The sequence below is a fragment of the Sinocyclocheilus grahami genome, unplaced genomic scaffold, assembly GCF_001515645.1.
Source record: "Sinocyclocheilus grahami isolate Dianchi unplaced genomic scaffold, SAMN03320097.WGS_v1.1 scaffold397.1, whole genome shotgun sequence".
NCBI lineage: Eukaryota > Metazoa > Chordata > Actinopteri > Cypriniformes > Cyprinidae > Sinocyclocheilus > Sinocyclocheilus grahami.
Genome location: NW_015505576.1, coordinates 186,450 through 202,026, shown reverse-complemented (window position 1 = coordinate 202,026; position 15,577 = coordinate 186,450). Strand labels below are relative to the sequence as shown.

The following is a 15,577-nucleotide window of genomic DNA, read 5'->3' as shown; positions in this document are numbered from 1 at the left end:
GACCCAGCGTTTGGGTTGTTTCGACCCAGCGTTTGGGTTGTTTCGACCCAGCGTTTGGGTTGTTTCGACCCAGCGTTTGGGTTGTTTCGACCCAGCGGTTGGGTTGTTTCGACCCAGCGTTTGGGTTGTTTCGACCCAGCTGTTGGATTGTTTCGACCCAGCTGTTGGGTCATTTTGACCCAGCGTTTGGTTGGGTTGTTTTGACCCAGTGGTTGGGTTCAAAACAACCCAACCGCTGGGTTTGTCCCTTTTTAACCCAGCATTTTTTAGAGTGTAGGCCTACTTTCCTGCAGCGTTTATTTACAAGTCTAACAAACCAGAACCAGCTAATCACTGTCTTCAGGCTCATTGAAAAACTGCTCTAGATCTCCAGAAGGAAATGCCTGAGAGGCACGTCAGCCAAAAACTTGCTGTCTAGTAAAACCACATGAACAGAAGCAGATGAGTGAGATTTTTGACAGGTTAAGTTGAAGTATGCGTCAGATAAATCAATAAGGTGTTGTCTGTGTCAAATCCATTGCAAATGCACATAAAATATGATTCATACTCGAGAAGATGCACAAGGATTCAAGTCCAGTCAGGTGAGTTAATATAAGACTTTGAGCAATATGCTTTATTGAACACCAGTAGTTTGCATGTAGGGTTATTTCATATATGTAGTTCAAAGCCTACAAGAAAAGATTGAATTTATATATTTATATATAACTTTTTTACAAATGCAGTCAAGAGTTTGTGTTCTGGAACAACAGTGGGGAATGTCAGTTTCAGATGGTGTACAAAGTTTAACATGCACAATATACAGTAACTAACAGGGAAAGTTACCTGTCGTAATTTACAGTTTCAAACTGACCTCAAATTAGGTCTTGCCAGAAATGGAATGTGAGTCTTTTAATAAAAGATTGCATTTTTTAAAATCATTATTTAAACTAATTACATACAGACAAACTTTAAGCAAAATAACTTCTTCAATAACTTATAAAATGGTTTGTGTTCGCCGGGCAGTGAGAATGATGTGACTGGTTTGTACATACAGACAGACTCTCATATAGAGAAAGCTGAGGTCATAGGAAGTTATGCCAGTTATATAAATAAACGCATATGGAATAAAAACCCCGTAACCCCGCCCCTAGTAGCCACGCCCTGAACGAGGCCCGCCCATCAGGGCTCGGATCAGGAAGTGGGAAAGCAGCCACTCCTGCGTCAGAGTCATTCTGTTTTCTCGATTTTGCCGTCTTTCATCAGTGACTCGGTGGTTTTGCGCAGTGTTTTGTCCGAGTTGGAGTTGATCTGGTTGGTGTCCGGTGTTCCCGTGCTCTTATTGGCAGAGTGTTTCTCCAGGTAATTAAGCATTTCACTGAGAATGGTTTGAAAGGTGCTAAGTGCCGCGCAAATCGCAGGCGTACCGAATCCATGCGTGATCAGACTAAAAAAGATAATAAAAATGGTGATTAATAACAATACTTTCATTAGCATATTCATATGTGCAAGACTTCCGGTGTCACTGGCTTCCAGTTAATTTAGCTGAACAATAACAGTCAGTTAGGCAGCTTGAATCATATTTTTTAGTTTATTATTGTAATCATAAATGCAAATACTTTTACAATTTACTACACTTTTGTTACTTATATCGGCTAACGAATTTTCAGTCTTACGATTGCTTTCACATAAGGTGGAGGTTTGCTCTATTTTTGCATGCAGGTTTCGGTTTTATACCTGAAGTGTGTTAGATGTCGCTGAATGTCCAAGTCCAGAATAGGTGTTGGTCTAGAGGACCCGAGCGGAGATCGATCCTGACTTAACAAATCCTGAAATTCCTTACAGATCTGCCTGCAGAGACACACACAGCCATTCGAACAGTTACAAGGACGCATCACCAAAACGCATACCAAAGCAGCGATCCTCATAATTAATGCATAGAGGAGATTTAATGAGATCTTAGTTTTCATATGTTACACTCATGCAAACACACATGCTTTCCTCCAATCCTCAATAATAAATCCTCATTCCCTAAGGTGCATCTGCTTTTGAAGATGAGTCCTTATGTAGCCAGACTGCACTAGATAAATCACATTTGGTGCATTTGAAGGTCTCATATAAGAATTTATTATTCAAGTGTTCAAATGTATAGCCAATAAAGTGGTATGGATAAACTCATTTGGCTAAAAGTACTAAAGATTTGCCGTCTTACTTGGTGGCCAGCACCATTTTCTTGCGCGCGTTCTGTTCCTTTGGTTCCGTGTGCTGGCGGGCGAGATGCTCCCCGACCGCTTTGGTGGGAAACTCTGTCTCACAGGTGTAGCCAAAGTCCCGAGCCAGATGTAGCGCTTCCCCTACACACACACACACACACACACACACACACACACACACAGGAGGAAGATGAGGGATGAATGAAGCCGGGAAATCAGTTAATTCTCTAAATACTGCCTAAAAAATTGCATAGATGTTGCATCAATCTGTCTCACGCCATTCTAATACTTAAACTCTTCCCTTGAGTAATAGAGATTTTGTCTGTAGACTAAAAATATTTCAGACGTATTTTATGCCAGAGTAGATCTTAATAAGAGCTCACCCACAACAAATATGAAGAAACTAAACCCGATGCATTACGCTTACAACCTGTTGAATTGCAAAAATGCATTCAACAGGTCCTAGATATGAAATAAAACGGAATGAAAATGTAAACAAGTTGCTCACATTTTGCATCATATTTTATCTCTGCTTCCTTTAAACAACTTCAACAAACCAAATTCATAAAATGAGTCGTTGTACAAACATCCAACATCAAATCAAGTCAGTATTCAATGTAAGAAACAAAAAGCATGCATATGAAAACAACCATGAATAAGCAAGATTATTATTTAAAAAAAACAAAAAGCACAAATGAATCCATACCTTCCACTAAAGAGGTCAACAGCGTGACGTTCGCCGCTTTCCTGCGGCCTGCTGGGAGATTGAGTCCTAACCTGTCCAGTTTCTCCCTGAGGCACCGACCGCCATTCTTTGACTTGGCCCTGACCCACACAGATGGAGAAAGTCCATCAGCAACACACTTACATGCAATTCACATGTCGCATTTCATATCCACTGAAGAGCGTTTGCATGCCCTTCTCACCCAGTCCATTTTTTTCCAAAGCACTTTTACATTATTAAACCTAAACACTCTACAAACCTACTTTTCCAAGTGAGCACATGAGAACTGTAGCTGTGTGACAACTAAAACGAGTCCTCACTTTTTTCAAGATGAGATTTAAAAAGTATTTAGGACTAAACAGGGCCACAATGCTTATTTTGCCCATGCGTCGGCTTCATTCAGGCTATAATGTGTATAAAGGGTAATCAAATATTTCTTCAAAAATAAATATTAAATTTTTCTGAATGCTTTTCTAGCTATTCTTTTGTTTCTGCAGGCGTTAATGAACCTGAGCTTTACCAGCATGTGTTCTCCTGTGTTTAAAATGAGTGAGTGAATGTGTGTGTGTTTCTCCTCTCTTCTCGTCACTGGCCTCATTTCTGCTCTCCAGTCTGTGTCCCTCATCAATAATGGAACCTCAGCTTCACTGTTCTCATTCCATCTCTCTCCAGCCACATTCTCTTTATCTCTGGATTAAATGTCCAGGACTCCATGTCCCGTCTATTTTTCCTCTTTCTGTCTTGAGTTTTGTTTTGCCAATGAACTAAAAAAAAAAAAAAAAATTCTTCATTTTCATTACCTACGTGAAATTATATTGCTTTAATAATTATAATCCCTGATTATGCTATTACTTGAATTCAAGGAAATCTGGAGTTGGCAAAAAAAACATGCATGAGATCTTTGTTAAACTGGCGGTTTTGTGAGTAAACGTGTGGCAATAAACACTACAGCTGTGCTTCTCTTAGACTTGGTTCAGAATTGGATGCTTTCAGGTGTTCAAGATCTAGTGTTCCAAAATTCCAAACGTGTGCATTCCAGTTTCATGTGTTTAAAGTGCATCTCTTACCTTCTTAATATCCCACCGAGTAGTGAAGCATTGAGACACTCTGGAGGAGAGAGGCGGCGTTTGACTTCAGCGATGGTGACTTTGTACTTTGAGGTAGAGCTGAGTAGAGAAAGTCTTCCTGGTACAGAGCAGAACAGGTCTGTAGGGTTCACTACACACGTGCCTGAACACAACAAACAAACAACACGTCAAACCTTTGGAAATAACCGGCAATGGTGCTTGCATGTTCTGTTTGTGGCCACAAATGAGAAAATCACCTGTATATTCTTCAGAAATTGAATACAAATTACAGTATATCAGATTATTGCAAATAAATCAACTGATAATGATTCATAATCCCTCATAATGCTTTTTATTTTGCAACTATTTCAAAAAGCATGCACTGAAGCTGTGCAGTTGTAAAGGAGTGGTTAACACATAACATGTGCATGAACTTAAAATGTATATAAACAAGCTTATGCATTGTAGGTAGTTTAACATTTTTAAACATTTTAATCAGCTTTTTGCCTTCTATAGTTAATTTTAAATAGTCATGTGGTGTGACAAAGGAATTTTTAAAAAGTGCAAATATTCCAAGTAGTTGAATATGCATAAAAATGATTAAAAACAGTATTTCATGTCCATATTTCATTACGTTTCCTACAGAAGTATTTTGCACATTTAATTACATATTAAATTGTACGTGTTTATTTATTAAACACTGTATGTCAAATCCATACTATGCCTAGATCCATTTATGTTGCAAAGATCACAAGCTCAGCTAGAGCTGGAATCAATGGGTTCGGCTACCTTATTTAGCCACGTGTGTGTATTTGTGTTTGAGTGTGTGAACGTGTGTGTTCCTGAAGGACTTTTCTGGCTAGCGGGCCTCTAACCTGCTCCTCATCAGTCACCCTAAAGCGCTCTGACAAACCCAAGATCTCTGCTAGCATGCAAGTTCACTTCACATTAATTCCACCCAAAATGTTTTGATTCAAAGTAGTTTGTATTTTATGTTGCCAAGGGCAATTGAAAAAGAGCTATTGCCGGTAGTCTGGTCGCGCGCGCCGGGCCCAGAGGCGATAGCGGGTATTTAAGCGCGAGGGAGAGTAGCCCGAGGCAGCGCGCGAGCGATCACAAAGCGAATCAAGCGCTTTTTGCGAGTTTGCCACGAAAATTAAAGAAAAAAAGACATAGGCCAAATGTCATTCTGTTTCTATTTCAATTGTGGTGGCGGTGGTGTGTGTTTACGCGCGCGCCTCACGCTCATCATCACCCAAAACACATAGACGCACGCGCACGCACGGTGAGAGAGAGATGCAGTGTGTGTGTGTGTGTGTGTGTGTGTGTGTGTGTATAAAGGCGGAGTGAAGCGCGATCAAATTCCTGAAAGCTACGAGGGATAATCATGATTAAAACACAGACGACTTTTCCAAGTAGGATCCTCGTTTCTTGACTGATTTCTTTTGAAAAAGGTTATCTGAATATTCAACGAAGCCAAAGCTGCAGTCAGTGTGAACAACATTAATATGATCTCCACTGAATTTGGAGCCGCGCGGCATTAACATATCAAAGCGTGCGCCCGAGGCGCGAGAAGCTATCGATACCGGAGCGCGAGCTAGAGCAATGATTATTGGTTGTGATGGTTGGAGCGGCGGAGCTCGCGGCTAAATCCTGCACACCATTAACTGGAAGTGATGGCGAGCCCAACACCTAGACAGAGTTTATTAAAAATTAAGCGCCCAAGACACCGTTCGCTTTATGGCAAACTCCGACCCGCTGCTGCTTTGAAGAGACAGACAAAGATGCGACTGATATTAAGAAAATATTAAGAAACGTGGAACACGATTCGATTCATCCGCACAAGACGCGCAGACAGACAGAGAATACTGACATTCTTCTGAGATTATTTCTCAGTGGAGAATGACCTTGAGAAATGTATGTTTTATCGGGGTTTGAACTCCTGAAACAGATATAGTTCCTTAATTATGCCGTCTCTGACTAATTAATGAATCCATTTTCTCTGAATTGCGACGTCAGCTAGAAAGATAATAGCAAACATGCTTTGAGGCAAGTAATACACATTCTAAAAGAAACACCAACGTCTAGGACAACAAAACCATCACCAATAATAATAATAATACATTTTAAACAACTGATATTTGTTTTCAGAAAAGTAGCCTATATAATACGTAAAAGATCATATGAATTTGCAGCTTTTTGCCCGAGGAAATCATATCAAATAATAAAAATTGTTGCATCCAAAATGTAAATACAATATGCATTTAATTAAGCTGAATTCATTGACATTTTTCATGCCGATACTGAAATGTTTATTATTTTTGTTGCATTTGTTATTTATCTGTTTTTTTCAGTAACAGTAATAATTTAACAATCTAACAATGAAAGCAGTGGGCCTGTTGATTGACATTACACTCTAAAAATGCTGGGTTAAACATAACCCAGCATTTTTTAGAGTTTTTAAAATTTTTAAATTTTAAAATATTACAAAGAAATTATTTCCCTACATTTTTAGTAAAATAGCATTACTATTACCGTTGTCGGTATAAAACATATTTTTGGGGATTCTTAAATGAATAAAACCAACGCGATTTTAGTATCTTTAAATTAAAAGGCTAAAATGCTTATGCTAAAATAGTAAATCCTTGTCTTGTCACTGGAAAGCAGTACGTATAGGCTATTAAATATACCAAAAAAAAGTCTCCTGTAATTATAAAATAAGAATTCAAATCATATTATCAGACAAGACTAACGTTAGTGGAAATATAATTATAAATAAATAAAAAAGAAAAACACCTTATAAAAGAAATTAAATGAGCGTGTGCTTCTCTTGCTCTCTGTTTATGTGTGTGTGTTGTGACCTTACCTCTCCGAATCACTCCACCTTGTCCATTTAACACGAGTCCGCATTGCGCGTCTACAGATCCCTAGACACACACACACACACACACATATATATATATGAACTTCATAATAATAAACTCATCTTAAACATGGTGATCAGTGTTTAGCTTTTTGAAGAGGCATGTGTGACAAATTAAACAGACCACGTGGTTACAGGTAGTTAAGTTGCAGAGGTAACGGAACCGGTTACATTATGATGTCAAACCAACAGATCACTTTACTTTCTCTTATCAGTGATGTCATCAGCCGAAAGAACACTAGATCGCATCAAAAGAAAAGAGTTAATCCGTCTCACGAGCCACGACCAGTCTGGAGGCCAAGTCAGAGACACAGTCTCAAAAAATAAATAAAGCACACATATTCACCCACACACGCTCACATCCATACTGGCGTGCTCTTATAACCCTTTAACAAACTCATGCTCACAGATCCCTAGACACACACACACACACACACACACACACACACATATATATATATGAACTTCATAATAATAAACTCATCTTAAACATGGTGATCAGTATTTAGCTTTTTGAAGAGGCATGTGTGACAAATTAAACAGACCACGTGGTTACAGGTAGTTAAGTTGCAGAGGTAACGGAACCGGTTACATTATGATGTCAAACCAACAGATCACTTTACTTTCTCTTATCAGTGATGTCATCAGCCGAAAGAACACTAGATCGCATCAAAAGAAAAGAGTTAATCCGTCTCACGAGCCACGACCAGTCTGGAGGCCAAGTCAGACACGGTCTAAAAAAAAAAAAAAAAAGCACACATAGGCCTAGCCTATTTCACCCACACACGCTCACATACTGACACCATACTGACGTGCTCTTATAACCCTTTAACAAACTCATGCTCTATTTTTCTTTTCCCCGCAGTTAAAGTGATTATAAAATCAATATACAAACCCGTCGGATCAGGCATAAATTACGCGTGTGCGTGTTAAAGGTGCGACAGCTTCTATTGTTCCGCGTGCCAAATCTGTTTAGCGGCTCAAAGATGCGCTTGTGCGCACGAGACTGACCGCATCTGTTCCGCGGCCTTCACCGAGCGCACGGTTTCATTCAGCACCAAAGAAAGGTCCAAACCCTTTTCACGCGACGTATGTGTTGTTTTCTGAGTTTTTGTGTCTGTTCTCCTGTGGGCCTTTTTTGTGTGCGTGTGCAGAATGTTCCTGAACACGCGAGAGCAATACTAAAATGAACCTTTTGTGAAGCTACGATTCAAAACATCTTCAAGATTGCAAAACTGCTTCTGTGCAAACATAGCTTTATGAATATTTTCTGACAAAATGTTATTGCAAAATTAAATAATTATTATATTGCTGATTTTATTGTGTCCATGTTATTTAAATATAGCCTATGTCCTGTAAAACACGAGCAAATAAAAAAGCAATTATGCAACAATTATTTTTTTTAATTACTAGTCAAAAGTTTTGAGTTTTAAGTAAATGTACAAATTATTTTTATTGTTTTGACTCAAAACATTACTTACTTAACATTACCGTATTCCACTATGATCTAATCTTTTGTAGAATAGTTTTATTCTATTATTTCTATAAATTAGATTACGTAGATGTTATAATTTAAATACTCAATTTACTATTAAAATTTGAATTTCCTTTCAATGCAATGACGTAAAAATCCAAAATATAATCTGCAAGCTAGAATATTTTATTTCAAAAACAATATATTTTAACTTTACTGTCGCACTGACGGATTAAAAGCATTGTATAATCTTTTTGATTTGAACATATTGTTGACTCACCGGTTAAACTTGAGCTGTTTCAGATGTCTGTGCATAAATAACCAGTTGATTGACATTAAGTCCTAAATTGGATAAACTACGGTGCTCTACTGCGGAGGATTTGCCTTTTGTTCGCACTTTTTCAAGCCCTTAATCCGCCTTTTAACGGAGGAAAAAGAAACAGCGGCTTTACAGCAGCGAGGCCCGACATACGCGCAGCCGAATTCAGACTTCTCAATATTCACTATATTAAATATGTAAAATCCGCAAGTTAAATCAACTGAAAGGGTGGCGCTTCCAAACGTTTCAAAATATAGCTTTAAAAAAAAAAAGAAGTCTTATTTCACATGTTGGGAAATAATGCATTTCTGCAAATCGGACTGTTTTTTCCGTTGTGATTTTTTTCCCCGTGTTTATTTTAATGAGCTATTTCGAAATATTAACGTAGGCCTATTATTAGTTATTAAATTAATTTGTGCGAAATCGAAAAGGCCGAAAAGTAGTAATCGCTCGGCCTCGAGTTTTCTCTCTCAAGTCTCTCCTGATGTCTCAGGTTTTTTGTCGAAGCCCTCGGGCAATCATTTCTTCTGTTCGGGCAGTGAAAGTGACTATACAACATCCCAGAAGGCGTCAACTTCTCTGTAGCCTGCGTGCGTGTGAGACGGCGGTGGCACGCTGAGTGTGTGTACTATATTAAATATGTAAAATCCGCCAGTTAAATCAACTGAAAGGGTGGCGCTTCCAAACGTTTCAAAATATAGCTTTAAAAAAAAAAAGAAGTCTTATTTCACATGTTGGGAAATAATGCATTTCTGCAAATCGGACTGTTTTTTCCGTTGTGATTTTTTCCCCGTGTTTATTTTAATGAGCTATTTCGAAATATTAACGTAGGCCTATTATTAGTTATTAAATTAATTTGTGCGAAATCGAAAAGGCCGAAAAGTAGTAATCGCTCGGCCTCGAGTTTTCTCTCTCAAGTCTCTCCTGATGTCTCAGGTTTTTTGTCGAAGCCCTCGGGCAATCATTTCTTCTGTTCGGGCAGTGAAAGTGACTATACAACATCCCAGAAGGCGTCAACTTCTCTGTAGCCTGCGTGCGTGTGAGACGGCGGTGGCACGCTGAGTGTGTGTATTTTGTGCTTGAACGGTAGAAATGCCGGTGAGGTGTAGCTACCTGTAGGTCATCGGCCCCCGGTGGCGGCAGCCCCAGACCCGCCCCGGGCAGCAGTCTTTGCTCGGGGTGCATGCCATACTGAGAGCCGTGGCTCATGATTGACAGGTCATGCCTGCGGTACGCGTCCAGACAGCCCAGTTCCCGCCGCTGCTCGTCCAGGCAAGAGGACTTGAGCGCCCGGGCGTTGTGAAGGTTGATGAAGTCCGTCGGTTCGCCGTGATGGAGCTGCTGGTAATACTGCTGCGAGTGATGGAGAGAGTTTAACGAGTACGCGTCCGGGTTCACGGCCGGGTGGCTGTGCTGGAACTCGTAGTGGAAGGACTGGTGGTGTAAGGGCGTGTACTGGTTCGTGGGAAAATACGGGGAGGCAAATTCGGTTCCGGTAGCTGGATATGTAAGCGGAGACGATGAAGAGTAAGCGACAGACGAGTTGGCCACAGATTCCAAGCACCCGAGTTGCATCAAACGGTAGCTGTTTGATCCGTCGTGACGTATCTGTGCGGGGAAAAAAGAGAAAAATATGAGGGATGTCATTTACACGCGCTCGCAGCGATCCGCGCGCATTTCTCACGCGGCGGAAACTCAAACCTTCCCCAAACACACAAACACACACAGCAGCTCAAAGTGTCTTTAGAAAAGTACCTGACGGCGATGTCATCTCTCCGTGCCTGGGAGGGAGTGCGTGAAACACACTGCAAACTGCTCCACGAGCGCACAGCGTTTTTTTCCTCCCTCACTTGTCTATCATTTGCCACTGAGTGTTATTTGACTATATTATTATTATTAGGCTACTACATCTGTGCAAACGCCATTAAAAGCCGTTTCTACGCCCGTTTCACTGCAGGTAAGCACGAGGCACGAGAGTCTGCACTACTAATAATTATTATGCATAAAAAAGAACGAGCAAATGGTTCCAATCACAGTAGAGACTTTTAAATGAACTCTAATGAGCCATATTCTCCACGAAAAAAAAAACACACAGTAAAAGGCATTTTCACTATTAAATAACACCCGGCATTTATCCTCGCCTTGCAGCAAACTCCCCTCAGAAGTCTTCACTTACATTTCGCTGTGCTAAGAGAAACTAATTTCACTTCATGCGATGCTAGGCTAAATTAAACTAAATTAGATGATTTTTGTGAGGTGATAAGAAATGAATTGAAATACCTCCGCATCGTGCACCAGTCCCGGAAATGTGGCTGACATTCTCGCGATCCAATAACCCGATTTCCTCGCGCCGTTGGACGAATGAATTAAAAAAAAAATCCCCAAAATAGCGCGTGAAAATGAAATGTCGCCTCGCGCAGTCGGTAAAAGCGGCTGAAATGCCTCCCCTCTGCACAAAGCGCTCCCTGGCTCGGATTTTGTACTTGCTGGGTATTTCTCCGGCTGATGTCGTAGGTCCCTTGGTAATATAGAAGTTTTGAAAATTAAGCATCAGCATTGAGGAAAGGGAGGACAATAGAGAGAGCAGCCTCATCCCTGGAGACACGGAATAAATATTGTATCTTCGCCTAATAAGGAACCAAGTGCGCTTTCAACATTTTTGATGATTTTTGTGGACATTTCTTTAAGGTCGCTTGTGCTTTCTTTAGCAGGGCCAGTTTTATTTGTCTGTTTTCCTCGCGGCTTTACCATTTACCTGCTTTTTGGATTTTTTTCAGCAACACGTAAGTTTTACTGGGTGTATTTTGTCACTGTAATTTGGATTGCACGATTAAACGTTTTGTTTTGTTATTTTATAGTGTGGTCTTAATCTGTTTTTATCAAATATTTTAATTTCTGGTTAACTGAATGAAAGACACTTGCATGAAAGCAAAATTAATTGCAGATACGGCAGAACGAATATTTCCCTTTTATGTGTTCTTATTTATCATCCCACAATGCTTTTTTAAAAATTATAATGAACAACTCGTTTGGAAATAATGTTGCACAAAAAAATTAAACAGCAGAAGAACATTAAATCTACGAATTATTTAAACAGTTTTAATGCTATGGAATACAAATAGCCTATTTATACCACTGTATCATCGGTTGTACCTATACAATAATTAGACCACATTGTTTTATTTATTCATTTAGCCTATTTTAGATACTGTAATAATCGGTGCTGTGCGGTCACTTTAGATTCAGTTTAATTCTCCTGCAGCCAATCCAGTCAACTTTTTTTTTCCTGTTCTGTTCACCGCTAACCGAACCGGGACAGTGACGGTCTGACCCATGCTGGAAGTGTTTTGTGCACGTTTAGGATGATAAGTGGGGGGCGCGTGGGGGGGGTCATCGCTCAAATCAGCCTGTCGGTTAAATTAGGAGCCACACAGGTGCATTGAAAAGACACGGACACCCGTTTTACCCATATACATTTCCTAAATATGAATAGCTATATATATTGTTCCCATGAAAATGAAACCTCTAATGACGCTTAACAATTTATGAGTAAGACTTTTTGCTCATGTGCAAATGTGTGTGTTTAAATCAGCCCCAGTCAGTCTCCTCCCTCCCCAGCAGCAAAATACTCGAGTCTTTAGGTTTTTGTGTCTACGTGAGCTTTAGCAGTTTTTAAGTGTTTAAAAAGCTGATGCTCTCCTCATTTAACCCAAATTACCGCGGGCTCACGCCCTTGTGCATGAGAAGGGCGGACGGAGACGCCTCGAGCGCCCGGTGTCTCGCGCAAAGGGAGGATCCTCTCACAAACATACACATATACTGACGTATTCCGCTTCATAAATGTTTTACTCGCAAAACAACGTGGGAGAAGGGAAGCTTCAGTTAGGAAGGTAGCCTATTATTATCAGAAAATGATCGTTTAAACGTCACATTTAACCACATTTGTTTATAAGCCTTGCTGATGAAAAAAACAACAACAACAACTAACGAGCCCAAAAAGTTTGCCAGAGCATTGCTTTTTTTTCCCTTTTTCATATAAAGTTTGGCAGCAGTGATCGAACATCTAAAACCATAACTGCTAATAGAGTGAATCTAAAAATAAAGGATAGTGATAGAGAAAATAAAAACGTTTTAATTTAACTTAAATTCAAAATGATGTGTGTCTTGCATTGTGCAGTGGCCTATTTGACAAGTGGCCAAATGAAGTTAATCTAGATGAGAGTGTGTGAGTGGAGCTCAATATGGTGTCGGCGTCCGTTAAGTAACGGCTCTCTAGACTGTAAAACATGGAATAAGGTGTGTTTACGAGATAATTATAATTACAAAGTATGCGCAGTCCTCATCGATGTGACCTACATTTACCACACACACAGGCAGTGTTTTATATGCTAATAGATTTGGAGGGGGAGGGGCGCAGCGTCAGTTTCAGCGCGTGGTGTTTGGCTTAGTTAATGAAGTGCACTAAATTAATTTTCTCTCTGTTGGGAAAAATTAATTATTTGGTTAATTTCATTAGGTGTTTAACAGGGTGAACAGAAACATATAACGCAAATCTCACTCAGCTTATGCCATGAAAATTTAGCTGTGAAAGACAATATCTAGGCCTACCTCACAAAAAAAATTAATAAATCCACGATGAGGACTCAGGTTGGACTGTTCGATCCTTTTCGTAGCTTCCAAACAACAGTCAAGAAATGCTCAGCGAAAGACTGTAATCACAGAAACTGTTGATCAAAAACAACGAGAGGATTTTAACTACTTGCACTCAATAAGTTTTTCTCCCGTCTCCTAGATTTGTCAAAATATGAACCAAATGCGGTCTCTTGTCAAATGACCAACTGCAAATTCATTTCGCTCAGTAAACAAACTCCACTGACCTCTAGTGTATTATTTTTCCTTGAGTGAACTAAGCTGAATCTTAAAAATTAATTTCAATCTATACACGTGCCAGATGCGGGCAAATGAGCGTTAATTAAAAGAACAATCTGCCAAAATAACGGTAGAGCGCGGACACACACATGCGCACACACACAAACCACAACTCACAAAACCGTAATGAAGGCCTCAAAATTATTTTCACAGGCTAATATAAAATTAATAAAAATAATAATAACAATAATTCACATAGCTAATCAAATTTAGCCTACATAAAATGTACAAACAAACAAAAACATGCAAAGATCGAAATGTTTTGGCCGAACATTTCTAACAAAAGTTACAATTACCAATAAAGTTTAAAAAAACGAAAATAACCGATTTCAATATTTCTGTGTAAACATATGTAAACAGTTGGTCATTTTGCAATTTTAAGATGGCTAATTTATGAACAGCTCAGTTAGGAAGGTAGCCTATTATTATCAGAAAATGATCGTTTAAACGTCACATTTAACCACATTTGTTTATAAGCCTTGCTGATGAAAAAAAACAACAACAACAACTAACGAGCCCAAAAAGTTTGCCAGAGCATTGCTTTTTTCCCCTTTTTTATATAAAGTTTGGCAGCAGTGATCGAACATCTAAAACCATAACTGCTAATAGAGTGAATCTAAAAATAAAGGATAGTGATAGAGAAAATAAAAACGTTTTAATTTAACTTCAATTCAAAATGATGTGTGTCTTGCATTGTGCAGTGGCCTATTTGACAAGTGGCCAAATGAAGTTAATCTAGATGAGAGTGTGTGAGTGGAGCTCAATATGGTGTCGGCGTCCGTTAAGTAACGGCTCTCTAGACTGTAAAACATGGAATAAGGTGTGTTTACGAGATAATTATAATTACAAAGTATGCGCAGTCCTCATCGATGTGACCTACATTTACCACACACACAGGCAGTGTTTTATATGCTAATAGATTTGGAGGGGGAGGGGCGCAGCGTCAGTTTCAGCGCGTGGTGTTTGGCTTAGTTAATGAAGTGCACTAAATTAATTTTCTCTCTGTTGGGAAAAATTAATTATTTGGTTAATTTCATTAGGTGTTTAACAGGGTGAACAGAAACATATAACGCAAATCTCACTCAGCTTATGCCATGAAAATTTAGCTGTGAAAGACAATATCTAGGCCTACCTCACAAAAAAAATTAATAAATCCACGATGAGGACTCAGGTTGGACTGTTCGATCCTTTTCGTAGCTTCCAAACAACAGTCAAGAAATGCTCAGCGAAAGACTGTAATCACAGAAACTGTTGATCAAAAACAACGAGAGGATTTTAACTACTTGCACTCAATAAGTTTTTCTCCCGTCTCCTAGATTTGTCAAAATATGAACCAAATGCGGTCTCTTGTCAAATGACCAACTGCAAATTCATTTCGCTCAGTAAACAAACTCCACTGACCTCTAGTGTATTATTTTTCCTTGAGTGAACTAAGCTGAATCTTAGAAATTAATTTCAATCTATACACGTGCCAGATGCGGGCAAATGAGCGTTAATTAAAAGAACAATCTGCCAAAATAACGGTAGAGCGCGGACACACACATGCGCACACACACAAACCACAACTCACAAAACCGTAATGAAGGCCTCAAAATTATTTTCACAGGCTAATATAAAATTAATAAAAATAATAATAACAATAATTCACATAGCTAATCAAATTTAGCCTACATAAAATGTACAAACAAACAAAAATAGACCTACTAATATTCAATTTCAGGAAAGACCTGTCAAGCATTATTTTTCACCGAGCTTGTAATTTCCGACAAATAAAAGCAATACATTCTACATAGCCCTACAGCTTCTGGGTCAAAACAACCCAATAGCTGGGTCAAAACAACCCAACCACTGGGTCAAAACAACCCAATAGCTGGGTCAAAACAACCCAACAGCTTGGTCAAACCAACCCAACCGCTGGGTCAAAACAACCCAACCGCTGGGTTTGTCCCTTT

The 15,577-nt window shown here is 39.3% G+C and overlaps 1 protein-coding gene across 8 annotated transcripts in view; it reads right to left on the bottom strand.

The window, feature by feature from the left end:
• Positions 1-643: 643 nt before the first annotated feature.
• Positions 644-15,577, bottom strand: part of LOC107550400 (transcription factor AP-2-delta-like) — a 70,691-nt gene continuing 55,757 nt past the window's right edge. For 6 of the 8 annotated variants that reach the window (XM_016231664.1, XM_016231658.1, XM_016231661.1 and 3 more), the window contains 7 exons: positions 9,810-10,304; positions 6,847-6,907; positions 3,981-4,143; positions 2,896-3,014; positions 2,189-2,330; positions 1,714-1,827; positions 644-1,423 (listed from right to left, as the gene is read on the bottom strand). In XM_016231664.1, coding sequence (XP_016087150.1) covers positions 1,207-1,423; positions 1,714-1,827; positions 2,189-2,330; positions 2,896-3,014; positions 3,981-4,143; positions 6,847-6,907; positions 9,810-10,271 — 1,278 coding nt within the window. In that variant the 5' untranslated portion in view covers positions 10,272-10,304 and the 3' untranslated portion in view covers positions 644-1,206. Of the gene's footprint in view, positions 1,424-1,713; positions 1,828-2,188; positions 2,331-2,895; positions 3,015-3,980; positions 4,144-6,846; positions 6,908-9,809; positions 10,305-10,451; positions 10,532-10,976; positions 11,341-15,577 lie in introns of those variants that run through there. The other 2 variants (XM_016231657.1, XM_016231663.1) reach the window with 2 other exon arrangements.